At 42.3% G+C, this 22,207-nt stretch overlaps 1 protein-coding gene across 1 annotated transcript in view; it reads right to left on the reverse strand.

The window, feature by feature from the left end:
* The window catches only part of abtb2b (ankyrin repeat and BTB (POZ) domain containing 2b), a 356,813-nt gene extending 349,880 nt beyond the window's left edge, over positions 1–6,933 (reverse strand). Inside the window, exons 1-2 of the mRNA XM_041198333.1 lie at positions 5,854–6,933; positions 2,263–2,558 (exon numbers count right to left, since the gene is read on the reverse strand). Of these exons, the coding sequence (XP_041054267.1) occupies positions 2,263–2,558; positions 5,854–6,440 (883 nt within the window). The 5' untranslated portion in view covers positions 6,441–6,933. The remainder of the gene's footprint in view (positions 1–2,262; positions 2,559–5,853) is intronic.
* Positions 6,934–22,207: the final 15,274 nt, after the last annotated feature.

The raw sequence follows: 22,207 nt of genomic DNA on the forward strand, positions 1-22,207 counted from the left end.
ATCTGGGACGATTCTGCCCCTTGTTGCTGAATAATAGCAAAATTGTCAAAAAACCTTCAGTCGTTATTATAGATTAATTTCACAACTGGTGAAAATAATAATTAAAAACATATTAGAAACCTTCCTGAAAGCCTTTCCACAGAGTGGGTTAACTAACATCAATTTACATTTTTTGGAATAAATATGCAGCTTGCATGTGTCCAGTAGGTCAGTAAATTTATTCCTTCAAATCCTTTTCGTGGTTACTTGAATAGAATTATCTCCTATTTAAAGAAATTGATTTTTCAAAAACATCAATGGCCTTGGTAAATATAATCTTTAAGAATAGTATATTGCATGGGACTTCTGAATGTTCAAGTCAAACAAAAATTCAGTGAAATAACACATAGTTAAACTTCCTTATAACAGACTGCAATTTCCCAAGACTCATTATAATATTCCCCCATCTAAACTGATACTGGGAGCCGAGCAGTTTAAATCACAAAAAGCATAAACCCTGATAAACAGAATCATTTCAACAACCTCGCAAGCTTGTAGTAACAGGAATTGAAATTTCCCCTCGTTTTCTCAGAGAAGAAATTGGAGAAAATTCCAGTTTTAACCTTTGTCACTCAGAAGCTGCCAAAAATTGAGCAGTGACTGTCATTTGAAAAAACTGAAGAAATTCCAGAGAGAAAAAGGTGAATTCTCTGAAATTATCACATCCATCATTTTTTCTTTGAAAAGTTTTAATAACATTATTACAGTAATCCATCTGCCTTCATTTCCATTTCTAAATGAGCATTAACTCAAAAAAAATTTGCCATGTTGACTTTGCATATAAAAAAACTACTGTAACATAAATCATTGAATAAAGAACACCATGATTTTAATCAGCTTCAGTTCCCCAAAGGAAGAAAATACTGATCCCATGAGGATTACAACAGCATGTCTATCGCATAATACGCTTCAAATGCATCAAAAGGCCAATTTTCTTTTTAGCTTTTGGCTATGGTTATGATTCATATTATTAAATGGGACTATTTCTTAAATTGTCTTTGATAAGCTGTGCTATAAATTTCAGAACACGAGATCACAAATACTTAATAATATAAAATAATCCAATTGTAATCATAGCTTTTGGACTTCAGAATATGATTTTGATAAATATTCCCTTTAAACATTTCAGGCATTAAAAGCACCAGACGACCCAGAGGCCAAGCAATTTAATCAAATATTTACATTGCAATGTTTGTTATTACAGCATCATGTTAGAAGTTGTAAATTATAGGCCATTATTAAAACTGCAATTCCCTTTATCAGCATCCAAACACTGAAAGGTCTTCCAGTGCCTTCAAATACTCAAACTTCATAATACAATTTAAATGGCTTTGACACTTAAGCAGAAGTGTCTACTTTGCATTCTTCTTGCTTCAAAGAAATGCTTCCTGGAAGGAGGGGAGGAGCACTGTCAATGTAGAGTACTTATATCTCCTACAGCCCCTTTTTTAAACCAATGTCTGGCTCTGAACAGTAATTGTATACTAATTCTGGGCTTCACATCTCCCTACAGAGAAAGATTCCAGTAACAGCTGATGCCAGCCCTGGGTCTTGCAAGAGAGCATGCCCCTTGTGAATATTCAAGCTTGCTGTAATTTTCATTTCTGTAGACTATTTTGGAACTTCATTTGATAAAGTGGTAATGATTCAAAAATGTATTCTGCCTCCCAATGGCAAACAGAGCTGCAAAGCATCTCCTCAGCACATTCCTTCACAAGACTCAGGGCCTCTAACTCAATTCTTGCCGTTAATTCCTTTCAGTCTTCCTTCCTCTACTGTTCAGTCTTTTCAAACACAAAGACAATGTCACATAATCACTGCATATGGATGTAGCTTTTTATCTTTCCTACTCTGTCCAGTCACCATATCCTGCACTTTGGGTCTTGGTCACTTACTCAGGATTTGAAATTAAATTAACAGTGAACATGCTTTTTTTCATAAAGATTTGAATTTACTTCTGGCTGTGGAGCAGCCTTTATCCTTCACAGCTCCAGCATTGTCTTAAATCTGTAGGTAGCTACTTCAAAACTGAAGTTACTCTCTCCCATTGAATAATGTTCTCTTTAAGCTTTGAAATGATTATAAACAAAGATGGCTGTACATTTACTGTAATTTTTTTTGTCTTAACCAACTTAGTCATGAAAATGTTAGTGAAAAGATTGAATTACACACAGAATGGGATTGAAAATTTCAACAAGGTTTTCTCAGCCAGACTCTCCTTACCGTTGGCATTCTTGCCACAGATCAGATGTTCGTAAGGCTGTAGGACACCCCAGAGCTCAGCGTCATTGTTGATGCACATCTCCAGTATTTCCATTGAAAGCTCCTGTCTGCCATCGTGCATGGCTCCCCCTCCTCCATCTGAACCATATCCTGCTGCTACCCTGATCCCAATCTCTTCCAGCAGACTCTCCATACAGGCAGCCAAAGAGATTGCAGCATACTCATGGATACGCACTGAAACCCTTGTGTCCACCATCCATCTAAAGAAGCGCCCCACCGAGAAGGTAAGGCCACACCTGAAAGTATTAAGAACAGAGGTGCTAATAAACTAAACATATCAAATTTGGGCCAGTGCAACTCAGATGAACAGAATATGAAGATGACATAAGTATGTGTCATTAAATGGCTTTAATGCTAGAAACCTGACTAGTTACATTTTGTTCAAATATACATCCAGGTATTTATTAGATTATTCTGGCTAATACTGGAGTTTGATCACCTATAACAAAGCATCAGAATGAAATATTTTAAAGTTGGGGTCTTCCTGGCAAGATAAGTTATAATCCTGCCCTTCCATCAGTAGAAACTGAATCTGTATCTAGCTCAGAGTAGTGAGATTAGAGTTTCCACTCTCTGTGACAGATCTATACAATCTAAATATTATCCTTACAGGGCACAAGTCAATAGCACTAAGCTGCTTGTAATTCAGCACTAAAGTGGCAATCTCATTCAGGAAGCTCAACTAAAGTGACTAGTTTGAAAAATGTCAAACCCAGGGTTAATGTAAATTATTGGGAGACTGTAAGGAAACCTTCACATTCCATGCCTGAGGTGGGAGGTGCAGCATTTAATGCATAAAATTAAAGGAGCCTAAACAGGAATAAATATCTGAAGCTAAAATGAGTTGTCCATAACAGAGGTGAACTCAATGCACTACTTTAAATGAGATTTTTATCGGGTGTAATAAATAACAATCTGTATACTATTTAACTGAATGGGATACAAGGGGCTCAAGTTAAATTACAGGTTGGAACGCAGGAACAGGAGGAAGCCAATTAGCCTCTCCACCCTATTCCATCACTATTCAATGAAAACTTGACTGATCAGCCAGTTAACTCCTATCCGTTGCCCATTTGCTTAATATCTTTAGATAATGAAAATCTATAAATTTCAGATTTAAAATTAACAATTGATCTAGCATCAATTGCCATTCATGGAAGAGAGTTCCAAATTTCTACCACCCTTTGTGTGTAGAGGTGTTTCATAATCTCACTCCTGATAGGTCTGGCTCTGAGTTTTAGGCTCTGCCTCCTCGTCCTAGACTCCCCATCCTGCAGAAATAATCTCTCTCCATCTACTTTATCTGCTTCCCTTAATATCTTGAAAGCCTCAATCAAATGCAGGGAATATGATACCAGTTTACGTATTTTTTTTATTATGTCCAGTGCCTGTTCAAGATATTTTAATCATCTATCTACATGGAGACCAAAGCTTCTTGGCGCTGCATTGTTTCTAGTTTTTGTTGCTGCTTGTTTCAAATGCAATGAGTTGATTTCTAATTGAGATAACTAGCGAGATGAGTGACGACAGAATGTTGTGACCTGATTCCTTCACAGACATTTTGATACCCTGGAAGATGTATCAGCAGCAACCATTACACCAGAATATCCAAGCAAGCTGTTTTTCCCTTTCCCACACAGGGTTTTGAATTTGATACAGAGGCTCAGGGCTTCCCTGATTTATATAAAAATAATCTTTGATCTGTGGAACGTTTAAGTTATTAGAAATAATTGGAGACAAGTCAAGTGATTTCCAAAGTCGATGCTTTGTGTAGGGGCCAATTGGAGCCTTGACAGATGCTAATTTTCCAAAATCTATTGCAGTGTTGTAACATTAGAATATTTGAAATGTGATTTATAAATAAAAGTTTACCTGAAAATATCTTTAGCATGAGTAAGGGAGAATATTTTCCTGCTATGTGAAAACATTTATCAGTTTTGTTAACTGTTAAACAACGTAACTGGCAGATATAATTAGAGCAATTTTTCATTGAATCATAATTATGGCAATCACTGTTTAGTAGATGAAGTTGTTGCTACCTGAGTAGAGAGCTGAGTTGGCAGGTAACCGAAAGATGCCACATGTAGCTAATTTGTTTTTTGTTTCTAATATAGAGAGTAATGTCCTTTGTATAACTTTACATGACAAGCAACATATTTACGGATATTGATTGTCAGTGTCTGTTAGTTTCTAATTTCATATAAAAAAGGAAGTCTTTAGTTAGCACTTTACCCTTTTCACTTTACACTTTAGTTATCTCTATCTTTATTGTGCAATGGTCTATAATAGTGGGATCACAGCAGCTTCATAAAATTAATTTCAATCATCTAGTGAGTTTCTGTGCATAACAACTCATTCTCTAACAAACTCTAACTGTTTATTACCAATGGAGGAACTAGTCTGGCTAATATTAGCGAGGTTTTATGCAAAGTTGCTAACCGGAATTTAACTGCCACACCTTCAGGTCAGTTTGTTAGAAAGCATTGAAGTATAAAGGCTGTTGTTATTGCATCTTTTGCTAAAGGTACAGAAATCTCTGAAATTAGCAAGCATCACTTCAAAGCTGCAGTTTGCACCTGCTTTAGCAACCAACCATTCTGATACGCACGTTCATTAAAAAAAACTATTTTTATCGAAAACATCTCCATACTCTGCATAAATATTAGAGAAAATGAACAATTTTCCAATTTGAGCACTGATCCCTTGGCCAATTACAGCAACACATATTAAACAACTATTACCGATTCCAGGAAAATATCCCCCAATGAACTAGTGTGATTCCCTTTCCATTTTCTACATCAGCTATCACTACCATCTCACTTAGTGAAATTGCCAAATTAACCCAGGTTTGAAGTGAATGATATGAAATTGTGTGCTGCAGGTATATGTCCCTGAAGAATTCAGCCCATACTGCCCACACTTATTTAATTCAGGATCATTACAGACAGTAGAGAAACCCTAAATTTTATTATTCCATGGATAATACACTGATCCTAAAATGCAGATTTTGGACAAATTGTATAACTGAATAACATATATGCAAAAATCACTCTCTTAGAAGAATTGATATATGAATAGTTGATGATTTGGATTTCAGTCATTCTCAACTTTGAATCGATTTTAATGTGAATTTGTTAAAAAAAAAGTTACACATTTCAAGGCAGAGGAGGGTTTGAACAGTTTCCGATTTCAGACAGTGAGTATCAGTTTGGAGTTAGCCAGTGGAAATGTAAGGGTCTCTGTCCTCTCTGCAATGAACATTAGCCTAACATGAGTAACCACCCCCTGTGCATCAGTGGAACATTTCCACTTGCACACCAACCTTTCTTCTAGCCTCTGTGAGGTTACTAATTTCAAGGTGAATCCACTAGAAACCAGGCTGAGAACGTCCACCTCGATTCACTTAGATCTCTGAATGCAAGCAGAGGAAATCACATCTAGAACTAATTTTGTACTTAATAACCATTCATGGTCAGCAAGCTGGACTCTGTTTACTGCAATTTTGAACCAGATACAAAAAACAGGGGGTACCTGGAACTCTTGCTTTTTCTCAGTCTGTCTCCAGCACTCATGTTATACAGAGAAAGAGCTTTCACTGAGGCAGAGATACAGCTTTCAGACAGAGACCAGGACAGGACGAGTCTGATGGCGCTTTGGATCTGGAACTTGGTGCATTTGGAGTGGATGACACTCAGTCTCTGCGCCTCCCTGGAGATCCTGAGCAGAGGTCTCCTCAACAAGTATGACAGCCTCCTGACACCCTCCTGAGGGAAGAGTTTGCCACATTCCCCTGGCCTGCCTCTCTTCAGCAGCTTCCCAATGTCTTCGTCCGTCCATGGGAATTCCTCCAGCTCCGGGAGCCGGGGACATTTGAAGAAGATGTCAGTGAGCTCGGGTTCCTCTGGGAGCACCGTGTTCACAGTGTCCCAGCTGTTATTGCGGCTGTTCATGGAGCCTGAAAGGTACCACCAGTTCCCCCTGTGAGCTGCCTGCAAGGCTTGTGAATTCGACCTGGAGGAGGAGAGACTGAGTGATCTACAAGAATCTCCTGCCCCATAACCCGAATCCAGAGTCAGATCTTCCAGCGTCTTCAAGCTGGGGTTGTACAATGCGGCCATTGTGCGATTTGGAAATGTTTGCACAAGTCCCGGCCAATTCAGCTGGGATGAGGTAGCTGTCCAACTCCTTTCTTCACGACATAAAGCGCCAATCGCTCACTCAGCTTCCTGAACACAGCCCGTGGACTCTCACAATCTGTCTCCAAACCTGAAACAATCCTCAACAACTCTACACAATGTGTCCGGCAAACTCAAAACTTCCACTTTGCAACTTTCTAAAACTGTTCGTTCACTTCGGATATTCCAGGGAAATATCACAGGCAGAAAAGTCTTCCTAATATCTGCGAATGTCTTATTATTTTTTTTTAAAATGCTGCAATTGGAAACTCCTCCTTCTCTGCAGCTCCTTTAACTTCCTTCACCCAACTTTAGTCCACGAGAGCAAAATATTTCTTTCCTGTTCCAGAACTCAAAGGCTTTCTTCGGGAAAACACACTTTAATGGTAAAGAATGAGCGGCGCCTCCGCACAGCCAGAGCCAGCCTCTGCCTCTCACTGACTCCACACTCAGTCCCCGCGGCTGCTGCTGCTTTTTGCAGCGGCTCCGCTCTCCCCATCCTCCCCGCTCCTGTCAATCACCACTCCAACAGCCAATCACAATCCACCATGCAAATTCAGCTTCAGCCATTCCGCCATCGCAGCCAGTGAAGGGGCAGTGGGAAAATGTCAAATTGTCCAATGGTGTCACAGGATGAAACACTGATCTGCGGGAATTCTTGGTGGTCCTAATGGGTTATCAATCCCAGTGTGTCTGCAGATTCGAATGCAATCCTTTTTCTCTGCAGTTTCCCAATTTCCCCATGTAATCCTGGTCAGTGATTTGGTCAGTGGTCAGGGACAGGAGGGTCTGACTGTGAGTGAGGCGGGTAAGGGTGCCCAGAGGGCAGGAGTGTCAGCCTCTGCAATTGTCCAACAGGTTTGAGGTTCTCTCAGCTTGTTTGGGTGAGAGTGGGGGCTGCAGGGTGGATGAGCTGACTGACCATGGCACCGTGGTACAGGAAGCCATCCAAGTCGGGAGGGGGGGGGCAGCAAAAAGGGATGTCGTGGTAGTGAGGGGCAGTATAGTGAAGGGGATTGACACTGTTCTCTGCAGCAAAGAGCGAGAGTCCAGGCAGCTGTGTTGCCTGCCCAGTGCCAGGGTTTGGGATATCTGTTCAGGGCTGGAGAGGAACTTGCAATGGGATGGGAGAGGATCCAGTGGTCGTGGCTCAACATAAGCAGGATGAGGAAGGAGGCTCTGCATAGTCACCATGAGGAGATAGGAACCAAATTACAAAGCAGAACCTCAAAGGTAATCATATCTGGATTATTACCTGAGCCGCGTGCAAATTGGCAAAGCACAAATAAGATTAGAGAGATGAACATGTGTCTCAAAAACTGGTGTGGGAGAAGTGGGTTCCAGTTTGCGGGACACTGGCATCAGTATTGGGGAAAGTGGGATCTGAATCATTGGGACAGTCTACACCTGAACTGCACTGGAGCTGGTGTCCTCATGAGTCGCCCAGCTAGGGAAATAGAGAGGGTTTTAAACTGAATATTGGGGACAAGGAACCAAATTTGGGAAAATGTGGTAAACCAAAGAGTAGAGACAAGGCAAGGGAGACAGGTACTAATAAGAGACTGTGACAGGAAGGGATAGGGAGCCCAATTCTAAGAGTAAAGGAGCAGATAGGGCTCAACACTACAAAATAATATAAGGACAAAACTAAAGGCTCTGTATCTTAACATATGTAGCATTCAAAATAAAACAGATAAACTGATAGTGCAAATAGAAATAAATAAGTACATTACAGAGACGTGGCTGCAGGATGACATAGATTGGGACTTAAATATTGAAAGGTACATGACCTTTAGGAAGGACAGGAAGCTAAAAAAAGGTGTAAGGGAGGTTGTGTTAATTCATGATGGTAATAGCACATTAGAGAGGGATGGACTGAAATTCAGAAAACCAGGATGTAGAAGCAGTTTGCAATGAGATGAGGAATGATAAAGGCAAGGAGTCACTTATGGAAGTGATGTACAGACCAGCTAATTGTAACTACACAGTAGGACAGAGTATAAAAGAAGAGATAATGGGAGCTTGTCAGAAATGTGCAGCAATAATCATGGGGGATTTTAATCTACATAAAGACTGGAAAAATCAGATGGGCAAAGGTAGTGTAGATGAAGAGTTCATAGAATGTTTTTGGAATAGTTTCTTGGGACAGCACATCCTGGAACCAACCAGACAGCAGGCTACACTGGATCAAGCAATGAGATAGGATTAATTGATACACTCATAGTGAAGGCACCCCTAGGTAGCAGCGATCATAATATGATTGAACTTTACATTCATTTTGAAGCAGAAACAAGGGTGTCCAAGACTAGTATTTTAAATTTAAATAAGGGCAATTATGAGGGCATGAAAGCAGAGCTAACTAAAGTGAACTGACAAATGAGGTTAAGGGATATGTCAATAGATGTTCAGTGGCAGAAAATTAAAGGGATATTTCAGAATACACAGAATATATACATTCCAATGAGAAAGAAAAATTCCAAAGGGAGGGCCCACTATGATCACTAAAAAAGTTAAAGACAGTATCAAACTTAAAGAAAAAGCATATAATTACACAAAGACAGGTGGCAGATCAAAAGATTGGAAAGAATATAAAGAACAGCAAAGAATGACAAAAAGGTTAATAACGACAGGAAAATTAGAGTGTAAGGGAAAGCTAGCTAGTGATATGACAGGCAGTGAAAGTTTCTATCGATGTTTAAATAAGAAATGAGTTAATAAAGTGAGCAGTGGTCCCATAGAGAGTGCATCTGGGGAACTGATAATGGAAAGTAGGGAGATGGCAGATGAATTAAACAGGTATTTTGCTTCGGTCTTCGCTATAAAGGACACAAGTGACATCCCGGAAATAGCTGTAAATCAGGAAATGGAAGGGAGGGAGGAACTTGGGAAAATTACAATCACCAGGGAAGTGGCATTGAGCAAATAGTTGGAGCTGCAGACTGACAAATCCCCAGGTCCAGATGGACATCACCCTAAAGTCTTGAAAGAAGTTGCTAGTGAGATAGTTGATGCACTGGTTTTAATTTTCCAAAATTCCTGGAAGGTTCCATTAGATTGGAATATAGCAAATATAACATCTTTATTCAAAAAGGAAGGGAGACAGAAAGCAGGAATCTATAGGCCAGTTAGCCTAACATCTATCATAGGGAAATTGTTAGAAGCTATTATTAAAGATGTTACAGCAGGACACTTAGAAAAATTCAAGGCAATCAGGTAGAGTCAACATGGTTTTGTAAAAGGAAAATCATGTTTAACCAATTTATTGGAGTTATTTGCAGGAGTCACATGTGCTGTGGATAAAGGGGGAACTGTTGGATGTGCTGTACTTAGATTTCCAGAAGGCATTTGATAAAATGCCACATCAAAGGTTATTGCAGAAAATAAAAGCTCATGGTGTAGAGGGTAACAAATTGGCATGGATAGAAAATTGGCTGACTAACAGGAAGCAGAGAGTTGGCATCAATGGGTCTTTTTCTGATTGGCACGATGTGACAAGTGGTGTGCTGTAGGGATCAGTGCTGGAGCCTCAACATTTTACAATTTATATAAATGACTTGGATGAAAGGACCAAAGGGATGGTGGCTAAACTTGCTAATGACACAAAGATAGGTAGGCAAGTAAATTGTGAAGAGGATGTAAGGAGACTACAATGTGCCATAGATAGGTTAATTGAGTGGGCAAAGACCTGGCAAATGGGGTATAATTTGGGCAAATGTGAAATTGTTCATTTTGACAGCAAGAATGAAAAAGAAGCCTATTATCTAAATGGTGAGAGATTGCAAAGCTCTGAGATTCAAAGGGATCTGTGTGTCCTCATGCATAAATTACAAAAGGTTAGTATGCAGGTACAGCAGGTAATTAGGAAAACTAATAGAATGTTATCATTTATTGTGAGGGGAATTGATTACAAAAGTAGAGAGGTTATGCTTCAGTTGTACAGGGCATTGGTGAGACCACATCTGGAGTATTGTGTACAGTACTGGTCTCCTTGTTTAAAGAAAGATGTAATGGATTAGAAGCAGTTCAGAGAGGGTTTACTGGACTGATATCAGGAATGGGCGGATTGTCTTATGACAGAAGGCTGGACAGGTTAGGCTTGTATCCACTAGAGTTTAGAAGAGTGAGAGGCGACTTAATTGAAACCTTTAAGGACCTGAGGGGTCTTGACTGGTTGGATGTGGAGAGGATGTTTCCTCTTGTGGGAGAATCTAGAACTAGGGGTCACTGTTTGAAAATAAGAGATCACCCATTTAAAATGGAAATGAGGCAAAATTTTATCTCTCAGAGGGTTGTGAGACTCTGGAACTCTCTTCTTCAAAAGGCAAAGCTAGATAGAATCTTGATTAGCAAGGGGGTGGAAGGTTATTGGGGGTAGGCAGGAATATGGGGTTGAGATTACATTCAGATCAGCCCTGATCTTATTGAACGGTGGAGCAGGCTCGAGGGGCTGAATGGCCTAACCTGCTCCTAATTTATATGTTCGGACATATGTTCAGATGGTCTCTGCACATTCCCAATCTCCCAATGTAATCCTGGTCTCTCCAGATTCCCAATCTCCCAGTGTAAACCTGATCTCTCCAGATTCCCATTCTCCCAAAGTCATCCTGGTCTCTGCACATTCCCAATCTCCCAATGTAATCCTGGTCTCTCCAGATTCCCAATCTCCCAATGTAATCCTGGTCTTTACAGATTCCCATGCTCCCATTGTAATCCTGGTCTCTGTAGATTCCCGTTGTACTCCTGGTCTCTGTAGATTCCCATTGTAATCCTGGTCTCTGTAGATTCCCATTGTAATCCTGGTCTCTGCAGATTCCCATTGTAACCCCGGTCTCTGCAGATTCCCATTGTAATCCTGGTCTCTGCAGATTCCCGTTGTAATCCTGGTCTCTGCAGATTCCCATTCTCAATTGTTATGACATGGCTGATGGTAAATGTCGAGCTGCCCAAATCCCAGAGGGAAACTTAAAACAGCTTCCAAAACAGTTTTTGCAATTTGTACTGTATGAGGAGAAGTTCTAAAATCAGGAAATGATGCCTCCAAACTACTTGTGATGATTTTATAGTGAAGTAAGCATTTAGTAAAAGAATAAAGGGGAAAAAAAATTACACTTAAACACAAGAATGGCTTTACACGGTAAACAGTACTTTAAAACAGAGCTAACGTTCCCCTTCTCAGTTCAGCAGCTATCCTTGTAGATTTCCAAAATCTATAAAATTCCAATAATTTTTTACCACACAGTGTCTTTTTTCCCTTGGGGTATCCTCTGAGGCTGGCAGCAACTGGGTCTTCAGGTCTGGCCTTGTTCACACTGTCTTCTTGGAGTTCTGCCCAGCTACCCTGCTGTCTTCAGGGAGATCTAACCAGCTACCCCCACCTAGACATCAGTATTCCTTAAATGCATTACTTCCCTTTGATTTCTCTATTCTTTCAACCAGTCTCTTCAGAAACGCTTCCTTCCCAGAATGTATTAAACTTCTTTCATTATCCTAGCTCTTAGACTTGTAAAAACAAACTTACCCTATCTTTACATTTCTTACACTTTTACAACCTGCATATATCCCCCTTTGAACTAAAACAACTCAATTCAAAAACACTCCTGTCTTTGCTTTATGTAAAACCCTGATTGAAGTTCCTCTTGGTTCATTAACATATCAAAACCACTTCTTACTGTTGGTTTTAGACTCCTGCAGTCACTCTGGCTCTTACCACGATTACCATATTTACACCCCCAACAATCTGTCTTCCAGTACATAAGAAACATGACAGGTTTATTAACAGAAGAAAAATATTACAATTTTTTGTTTTCTTGGCACAATGCAATCCTGGTCTTTACAGATGCCCATTCTAATATATTCCAGGTCTCTGCAGATTCCCACTCCCAGTGTAACCCTGGTCTCTGTAGATTCCCAATTTCACAATGTAATCCTGGTGTCTGCACGTTTCTGATTTAAGTTTGTTTCTGCTGATGAATTTGTCAAGTTGATTGGTGTTAAAACAATCTCCCAATTAGAGTAGGAAGACATCCTATGATTGCTTTTTCTACCAAAATGGCAAAAGTGATTGAGGTTTATAATTTCACAAGTGAAAATCTTCTAACTATAATTACAAATTTTTAATTTTATGCAGCAACTTCATAGTAGAAAACACCTCAAACACTGCACAGAGTGGTGTGGTGTTGGGGTTGGGGGTGGTGTTGGGGGTGGGGGTGGGGATGGTGTTGGGGGTGGGGGTGGTGTTGGGGGTGGGGGTGGGGGTGGTGTTGGGGGTGGTGTTGGGGGTGGGGGTGGTGTTGGGGTGGGGGTGGTGTTCGGGGTGGGGTTGGGGACGGTGTTGGTGTTGAGGGTGGTGTTGGTGTTGGGTTTGGAGGTGGTGTTGGGGTTGGGGGTGGAGGTGGTGTTGGGGGTGGGGGTGGTGTTGGCGGTGGGGGTGGTGTTGGGGGTGGGGGTTGTGTTGGGGGTGGGGGTGGTTTTGGGGGTGGTGTTGGGGGTGGGGGTGGGGGTTGGGGTGGTGTTGGGGGTGGGGGTGGTGTTAGGGGTGGGGATGGGGGTGGGGGTGGTGTTGGGGGTGGTGTTGGCGTGGGGGTGGTGTTGGGGGTGGGGGTGGTGTTGGGCGTGGGGATGGGGGTGGGGATGGTGTTGGGGGTGGGGGTGGGGGTTGGGGTGGTGTTGGGGTTGGGGGTTGGGGTGGTGTTGGGGTGGGGGTGGTGTTGGGGGTGGTGTTGGGGGTTGGGGTGGTGTTGGGAGTGGGGTTGGTGTTGGGGGTGGGGTTGGGGTGGGGCTGGTGTTGGGGGTGGTGTTGGTGCTGGGGATGGGGGTGGAGGTGGTGTTGGGGGTGGGGGTGGTGTTGGGAGTGGGGATGGGGGTGGGGGTGGTGTTGGGGGTGGGGATGGGGATGGGGGTGGTGTTGGGGGTGGGGATGGGGGTGGGGGTGGTGTTGGGGCTGGGTGTGGTGTTGGCAGTGGGGCTGGTGTTGGGGGTGGGGGTTGGGGTAGTGTTGGGGGTGGGGGTGGTGTTGGGGCTGGGGATGGGGGTGGAGGTGGTTTTGGGGGTGGGGGTGGTGTTGGGGGTGGGGATGGGGTTGGAGGTGGGGGTGGGGGTGGTGTTGGGGGTGGTGTTGGGGGTGATGGTGGGGGTTGGGGTGGGGATTGGGGTGGTGTTGTGGGTGGGGGTGGTGTTGGGGGTGGGGATGGTGTTGGGGGTAGTGTTGGAGTTAGGGATGGTGTTGGGGGTGGGGATGGGGTGGGGGTGGTGTTGGGGGTGGGGATGGGGTTGGAGGTGGGGGTGGTGTTGGGGGTGGTGGTGGGGGTTGGGGTGGGGGTTGGGGTGGGGGTTGGGGTGGTGTTGTGGGTGGGGGTGGTGTTGGGGGTGGGGATGGTGTTTGGGGTAGTGTTGGGGGTAGGGATGGTGTTGGGGGTGGGGATGGGGTGGGGGTGGGGATGGGGGTGGGGGTGGGGGCAGTTGTTAGGGGAGAAGGAAAATAAAATTGATAAAAGTGAGAGATATTGAGGCAAAGGGAGGGAATCTCAGGGAATAGGGTAGGGGGTCGCTGAAGATCATAACACCAATAATGGAATGGACAGAGAGGGCAAGGGGCAGGCAGACGTTTCAAATATAAGTCTTTTCCCCAACTTCTCTGAACTCTAGTATATCCTGACCAAATACACTCCTGATCTTTTTTTATTTGTTCATGGGATGTGGGTGTCGCTGGCTAGGCCAGCATTTATTACCATCCCTAATTTCCCTTGTTCAGAGGGCATTTAAGAGTCAACCACATTGCTGTGGGTCTGGAGTCACATGTAGGCCAGACCAGGTAAGGATGGCAGATTTCCTTGTCACTTTTTCATCCCTGCGTAGTGATGTGAAATAATGAACATGGACTCATTCTGTTTAGATTTAACACCACATAGAAATAACAACACCGAAATTGGCCAAATCAATCCATGCTGATGTTGATGCAGCAATGAAGAGTGCTACCAAACTCCGTTTTTAGGGATTTCTGGAGATTTGGTGTAACAGCACTGACCACGGGGTGCCTGATCATGTGACATTTACAAATGCTAGAAAAGTTGTATCTTTGTGATTTTGGGGGCAGTAGCTGGGGCATGTGCGGGTCTGAGAACTAGGAAGCCACCCAGCTGGGAAAGGGGTGAAGCCAAAGATGGGGGCGGCATTCCCGGGGGATATGCAGGTTGCAGGAACTTTGATTCCACTAATAACTAATAGGAATTCACTGATAATTGATAATCATATTGGCAGCACTCAGATTTGCCCCAGAATCTGTACATGTACACACAGTATAGCAGCAAGAAAAGTGCTGTGCAGGCCACTCTAACTGTCCCCTTTAAGATACTATGCGTGCCTAGCCGCCCAATTTAAAGGTATCACAGGATCGAATGAACAGGCTGCATACAACAAAAAATATTTAGATGCGACATTACTCAGGACCAACAATAATAAATAATTCACTGACAATCTATAGTTAATTAGCAACAATAAATGCAACTCCAGATTTCCTACCTGTATATTTTAGTAATTATATTCATCCTTCAATTACAGCCAAAAATACTCATCTGCTGTTCATGGGGCAGACAGGCTTTTCCAGATGATCCAAATTTTAACAATCCTTATCTCTCTCTCACACGCCAATCTGTGCCATGAATGTAAATGCTTTCGGCTGGCTGGGAGCCCATTCTCAGTTGGGCACAGCCATTTTGTATCACTTATTGTACAGCTTATTTTTATGGTTGCATCAAAGCTCAACATTTTGGCCTACACACTGTTGATATTTTGATCCAGTTTATCTGTCAACCTGAAAATAAACACAGCCACCTGGCGATGTACATGGACTTCACATGTCAAAACATTTAAAGTATTTCTAGTTATGTTCTGTAACTTTGACAGCCTTTTTCAGCTTCCCTCAGGCCATTTGCTGCTGAAGGCCTCACCCATATCTTAATCTTTATCACCAGCTCCAGACTCTATCATCTTATTGACAGGAGGAGCTCAATGGGCCAAATGGTCAACTCCTGCTCCTATTTCTCATCATTTTATTATCTTCACCTAAGTACATTCTCTGTGAAGCATCTTGGGACATTTTTCTACATGAAAGGGATTATACAAATAAAAATTGTTTTTGGTGCAGTCAAAAATGGAAGATTAATGTTAAAAATGTTCTATGTAAATCCTGATCCAATTATAACATGACTTGGCGCACTGCTGTAAAGTTTATTCTGCAGTAGGTTTCAAGCTGGGGTTAAACAGTGATAAATAAATTGGCTCCACATTATCTAAAATCTTTCCTTCCATAGTAACAAGATTGCTTTTTTAAGTGTGCTGTGTATGACTACAAATATCTATGATGATGGAAGATTTTTAGGTGTAGTAGACACCAGAAGGACCATTAAAATGATGTATTATTTTAATATAGCTAAGTGACATCCAGCATTCCAAAAGGTAGAGGGAATTGCTAGGGAGCAGAATTTCTCTGCTTTCCTGCCTTCATTCCCTAGACGAGGTCTTTAACCTCCTGAAGAGCTAAAATTTGAAAGTTGTATATTTTCTGATATCAGCTCGAGTACTCTATGTATGCTGGATGCTGGACCTCTGGATAATACATTCCACATGGAAGATTATCATTTTTATGGGGAATCATGTCACGATGAAGTCAGCCAAAAAGTTACAACAGCAATTTGTATTTCAATAACATAGTAAAACACATTCATTTAAAGCTTCGGAGGAAAATAGAGATTTTAAAGGACTTTAGGCCTAGTGAAGAGAACAGAGATCAGAAAGGACAAAGTCATGAGGGATTTGAACATAAGGGCCGAGAATTTTAAACTCGGGGGAGCTTTTCTAGACCAATGAGTGAACAAAACTTGGTGCAAATTAGGGATACAAGGAGCAGAGTTTTAGATGAGCTGAAATTTATGGGGGCTGGAAGGTGGAAGGCCAGCCAAGAAAACATTAGAATAGGCAATTTGGAGATAATAAAATTATGGATGAGTGTTTCAACAGCCAACTGGCTGAGGCTGTTGGAGATGGGCAATATGACAGAGTTGGACGTAGGTGATCTTGGTGGTAGAGTATCAGTAGCTTAGCTCAGGGTACGCTGAGGTTGTGAATGATCTGGTGTAGCGTCCAGTGAAGGATGAAATCAATGACCTGGAAACAGAGTTTATGGTGGGGTCCGAAGACAATCAATTTGCAGATGCAGACTTTTGGAGGCTGAGTTTACGAATGAGGATCAATGGGACCAAAAAATCCATTTTGTTTTTAATGTTGAATTTTAGGGTGGGATCTCATATCTGACAAGTTTATGTCTCATTTGCATTTTGGTAAAATTTCCAGTCCATTTCTTTTACTTTTCCCATCACCAGTATACACATGCAAATGAGATGCATGACTTAATGTGTCAGAATACCAGACAGTTCATCACTCCAGTGGATATTATTTCATTGATGTACCTTACAAGTAGATAAAGAAGACATAAGGGCTGACCTACCTGGTTGCAGTGATTCGTTTACAGGAGCTTTGTCCATATCTAAGATGTCCTGCAGATTTGCAGACTATTTTTATTTTACTTTGGGGCAGGTGAGAGGCTCTCTGGTCACCAACATGTTCTAAGACCACATCAATTGTAAATCTATCAAGCAGCATTCATTTCATGATGAGGATTTCCCTTGTTATAATCTCGATGGGGAAGGAGGAAGGGAGAACAAAGGACAGTGAGAAACACATGAGGGTAAGGTCAGTCTATTATTATTTCCCGCAGTGGAACGCGTGCCAGTCATCGTCAGAGACAGCAAAAAGCAAAACATTTCTGCTACTAATTCCTTTGAATCTGCATTTGAAAACTTTAGCACTATCACCCAAGATGCCAACCACTCTTCCATAAAACAGGTTGATCAGCAATAACATCTTCAAAAGTGTTGGAGAATTCATCCATTTTCAAATGACTCTTAGCTGACTCACAAGACCTTTCCATTCTATCATCTTTTCTTGTTTCGTCAATGTTTAGAAGTAGTAAACAGTGCTCACATTGTATTGCAGTTTCCAACCGTGGACTTTTAAGATTTCTTGAATAGGAAGGAATTCCACTTCCTCAATTTTCAAATAGTCAGTGAACAGCTACAACAAATCCTGTATGCCAATGCCAAATTTGTAGGGAGTTGTCAAGATGCTTTCATCAAGACGGACTGCAGCCTTGGGGTTCTATTTCGGGAAGACAATGGCTTCTGGGAGATGCAGTACAATGCCTTTGCAATGCCTTATGACCCTCAGTTCAACTGTTGCATTTAAGAGAAGAACATTGTTCTAATGAGGCATATTCATTGAGAGTGGCCATTGAGATTCTGAGGGGGAAATAACTTTGCTGTCTTGAAGGACCTGCAAGGACATTACAGTGTGAGAATCTTAATTACCGGGGGCGAAAAATGGTTCTGCCTACTTTTGGGCATGGGGGCTGTAATTCGCAATCCACTTATATTATTCCTATTGAGGCAGGCAGTATGCAAACATTGTACTGCTTTCTCATTTGCCAGACTGTAGCGTGTGGCTGAGAGTGACCTGTGCTGCTGGCTGGTTGTATACTCAACACAAGGCCTAACAGCGTGTGAGGTTAGCACATGTTCTAGCTCATCTCTAGCTCTTAAATGCAGTCTGTCCCTCTTAAAGGGGAGCCGTACTGACAGAAAGGAACTTTTGCTGAGTACTGGAACTTCAGTCGGCTGCAATTGGAAACAAAGAGCTCCAGGGCAGAGAGAGGGTGCTCAAACATGACGCTGATGCCTTAGTCATGGAAGGAGGGAGGAAAGCAAGACCTGCATTTATATAGTGCCTTTTATAGCCACCAGATATCTCAAAGCACTTTGTAGTGTAGTCAGTGTTGTAATATAGGAAAAGTGGCAGTCAATTTGCACACAGCAAATGTCTATAAAAAACATCTTGATAATAACCAGATAATCAGTTTTCTGATCTTGATTCAGGCATAAGTATTGCCCAGGACACCTATCACAGTATCTTTCCAGTGCAGAAGGAGGCCATTTGGCCCATCGGGTCTGCACTGGCTCTCTGAAAGGGCACTCCACCTAGTCCCACTCCCCTGCCTTATCCCTGTAACCTTCTCTCTTTTCAGGTAGCAATCCAATTCCCTTTTGAATACCTCGATCGAATCTGCCTCCACCACCCTCTCAGGATGTTTGTTCCAGATTCCAACCACCCTCTGGGTGAGAAAAATTTTCCTCACATCACATTTACTCCTTTTGCTAATTATTTTGAATCTGTGCCCTCTAGTTCTTGATGCTCCCTTGAGTGGGAACAGTTTCTCACTATTTACCCTGTCCATACCCCTCAGGATCTTGAATACCTCTATCAAGTCTCCTCTCAGCCTTCTTTTCTTCAAGGAAAACAGTCCAAACCTCTCCAATCTATCCTCATAGCTACAGTTCTTTATCCCTGGAATCATTCTTGTGAAATCCTATGTACTCTTTCCAATGCCTTCACATCCTTCCTCAAGTATGGCACCCAGAACTGGACGCAGTACTCCAGATGAAGCCTAACTAGTGTCTAATACAAGTTTAACATGACCTTACTCTCGTACTCAATGGCCCTATTAATAAAGCCTAAGATACTATATTGCTTATTAACTGCTTTCTCAACATGCCCTGCCGTCTTCAATGGCCTATGTATGTATACACCGAAGTCCCGCTTTAGAATTCTCCAAACTCCTTTAGAGTTTCTCCGTTTATTTTATACTGTCTCTCCATATTCTTCCTGCCAAAACGAATCACCTCACACTTCTCTGCATTGAACTTCATCTGCCACTTGTCTGCCCAATCCACCAACATGTCTATGTCCTTTTGAAGTTCAAGACTATCCTCATCACAGTTGACAACATTTTCAATCTTAATATTATCTGCAAATTTTGAAATCATGCCCTGCACACCGCAATATAGCTTAATAATATATATCAAGAACAGCAAGGGTCCCAACACTGACCCCTGGGGAATTCCACTACAACCTCCTTCCAATCTGAAAAACAACCATTTATCACTACTCTGTTTCCTGTCACTCAATCAATTTCTCATCCAACTGCCTACTTATTCCAGGGCCTAGAATTTTGTTCACGTGTCTGTTGTGTGGCACTGAATCAAATGCCTTTTGAAAACCTATATACACCACATCAACAGCATTTCCCTTATCAACCTTCTCTGTTACCTCCTTAAAAGTCTCCAGCAAGTTAGTTAAACATGATTTTCCCTTGATGAATCCATGCTGGCTTTCCTTAATTATCCTGCGCTTGTCAAAATGATTATTGATTTTGTCTCGAACTATAGTTCCCAGAAATTTCCCTACCACTGTAGTCAAACTGACTGGTCTGTAGTTGCCAGCTTTATCCTTGTACACTTTTTGAACAAGGGTGTAACATTCACATTCTCCAGTCCACTGGCACCTCCCTTGTGCCTAAGGAAGACTGGAAGATTATCACTAGTGCCTCTGCAAATTCCACTCTCACTTCCCTCAGTAACCCTTGGATGTATCTCATCTGGTCCTGGTACCATATCAGTTTTAAGTAACGATAGCCTTTCCAACACATCCTTCCTCTTGATTTTAAGTTCTTCTAGTGTACCAATTACCTGCTCTCTGACCTTGGCCTGGGTAACAAGTTCTTTCTTTGTAAAGACGGATGCAAAGTACTCATTCAACACCTGTGCTATTCCTCCTGCTTCCACATGAAAGAACCCTTTTTTTGTCCCTATTCAGCCCTACTCTTTCTTTTACCACCCTTTTATTATTTACATTTCACTGTTGCTAGATCAAAATCCTGGAATTCCCTCCCTAACGGCACTGTGGATGTACCTACACCACATGGACTGCAGCGGTTCAAGAAGGCAGCTCACCACCACCTTCTCAAGGGCAATTAGGGATGGGCAATAAATGCTGGCCCAGGCCGTGAAGGATCCCTTTGAGATGGGGTCCACAATCACCACGGAAGCCTGCAAAACCTGAAAGAAGTAATTTTTAAAATGGTTACTGCTGTGGCATCAATAAAAGTACAACAGCATTTAAAGCTGTACTCCGCTGTGCTGAAAAACAGCCATGGATAACAAATCAGTCAGACCAGATCAATTTGATTTGGCCATTGTATCAGACCAAACACAAGATAGAGCATCTTGGGGAAGAAACATTTTAAATTACTGGAGTACATCAGGATGAAGTAGGAAATCAGAGGAAGTCCAAGTTAATATTGTTTTATACTTGCTCAGTGAACTTGCTGATCAAGTAATCCACATGCAAGGCTTTGATGAATTCTCAGCCAGCTTTGATGAGGAGGAGAGGGAGTGGCATAATTATATTGTCACCAGACTTCTTTTTAATTCATTCACAGGATGTGGGCTTCACTGGCTGGGCCAGCATTTATTGCCCATCCCTAGTTGCCCTTCAGAAGGTGGTGGTGAGCTGCCTTCTTGAACTGCTGCAGTCCATGTGGTGTAGGTACACCCACAGTGCTGTTAGGGAGGGAGTTCCAGGATTTTGATCCAGTGACAGTGAAGGAACGGCAATATATTTCCAAGTCAGGATGGTGAGTGACTTGGAGGGGAACTTCCAGGTGATGGTGTTCCCATCTATCTGCTGCCCTTGTCCTAGATGATAAGTCATTCGTTTGGAAGGTGCTGTTGAAGGAGCCTTGGTAAGTTCTTGCAGTGCATCCTGTAGATGGTACACACTGCTGCTACTGTATGTCGGTGGTGGAGGGAGTGGACGTTTGTGGATGTAGTGCCAATCAAGCGGGCTGCATTGTCCTGGATGGTGTCAAGCTTCTTGAGTGTTATGGGAGCTGCACTCATCCAGGCAAGTGGAGAGTATTCCATCACACTCCTGACTTGTGCCTTGTAGATGGTGGACAGGCTTTGGTGAGTCAGGAGGTGAATTACTTGTCACACAATTCCTAGCCTTTGACCAGCTCTTGTAGCCACAGTTTAGTTTCTGGTCAATGGTAACCCCCAGGATGTTAATAGTGGAGGATTCAGCAATGGTAATGCCATTGAATTTCAATGGGCAATGGTTAGATTCTCTCCTGTTGGGGATAGTCATTGCCTGGCAATTGTGTGGTGTGAATGTTACTTGCCACTTGTCAGCCCAAGCCTGAATATTGTCTAGGTCTTGCTGCATTTGGACATGGACTGCATCAGTATCTGAGGAGTCACGAAAGGTGCTGAACTTTGTGCAATCATGAGTGAACATCCCCACTTCTGCACCCACATCTCACAAAAAAAAGCCTTTGACAGGTATTTATTCTTCAAGTTGTGGAGCATGTAGTGTTTAGGGGGATAGGACACCCTTAAAAAAGCGATGTGAGTGAAAAAAACAATACCCAATACACTTGAAGGTGGCAGGCGAGGTCAGTGCAATGAAGTACATGAGCCAAAGTGTTTAGCACAGAGAGGAAGGAGGATGCTGAGAAGCAGCATTAAGTCCTAGAAACAGATCTTTTTGAAAATGCCAACACATTATCCAAATTCTGACAGCAGGTGGCATTGCTGAGCCAACTGGCTCTGATTTTTAGGGAAAACTGTAGAACATTCCAAGTTTCCAAAGAACAATGAAGCCACGAGTAGCATGATTACTGAACTGGAACAACTTAAGACTTTGTCAGAGATAGACCTGGCTAACTGTGAAACCAGAATAAAGGACAAAGCTCTTTTCAGATG

The sequence above is a fragment of the Carcharodon carcharias genome, chromosome 10 (assembly GCF_017639515.1).
Source record: "Carcharodon carcharias isolate sCarCar2 chromosome 10, sCarCar2.pri, whole genome shotgun sequence".
NCBI lineage: Eukaryota > Metazoa > Chordata > Chondrichthyes > Lamniformes > Lamnidae > Carcharodon > Carcharodon carcharias.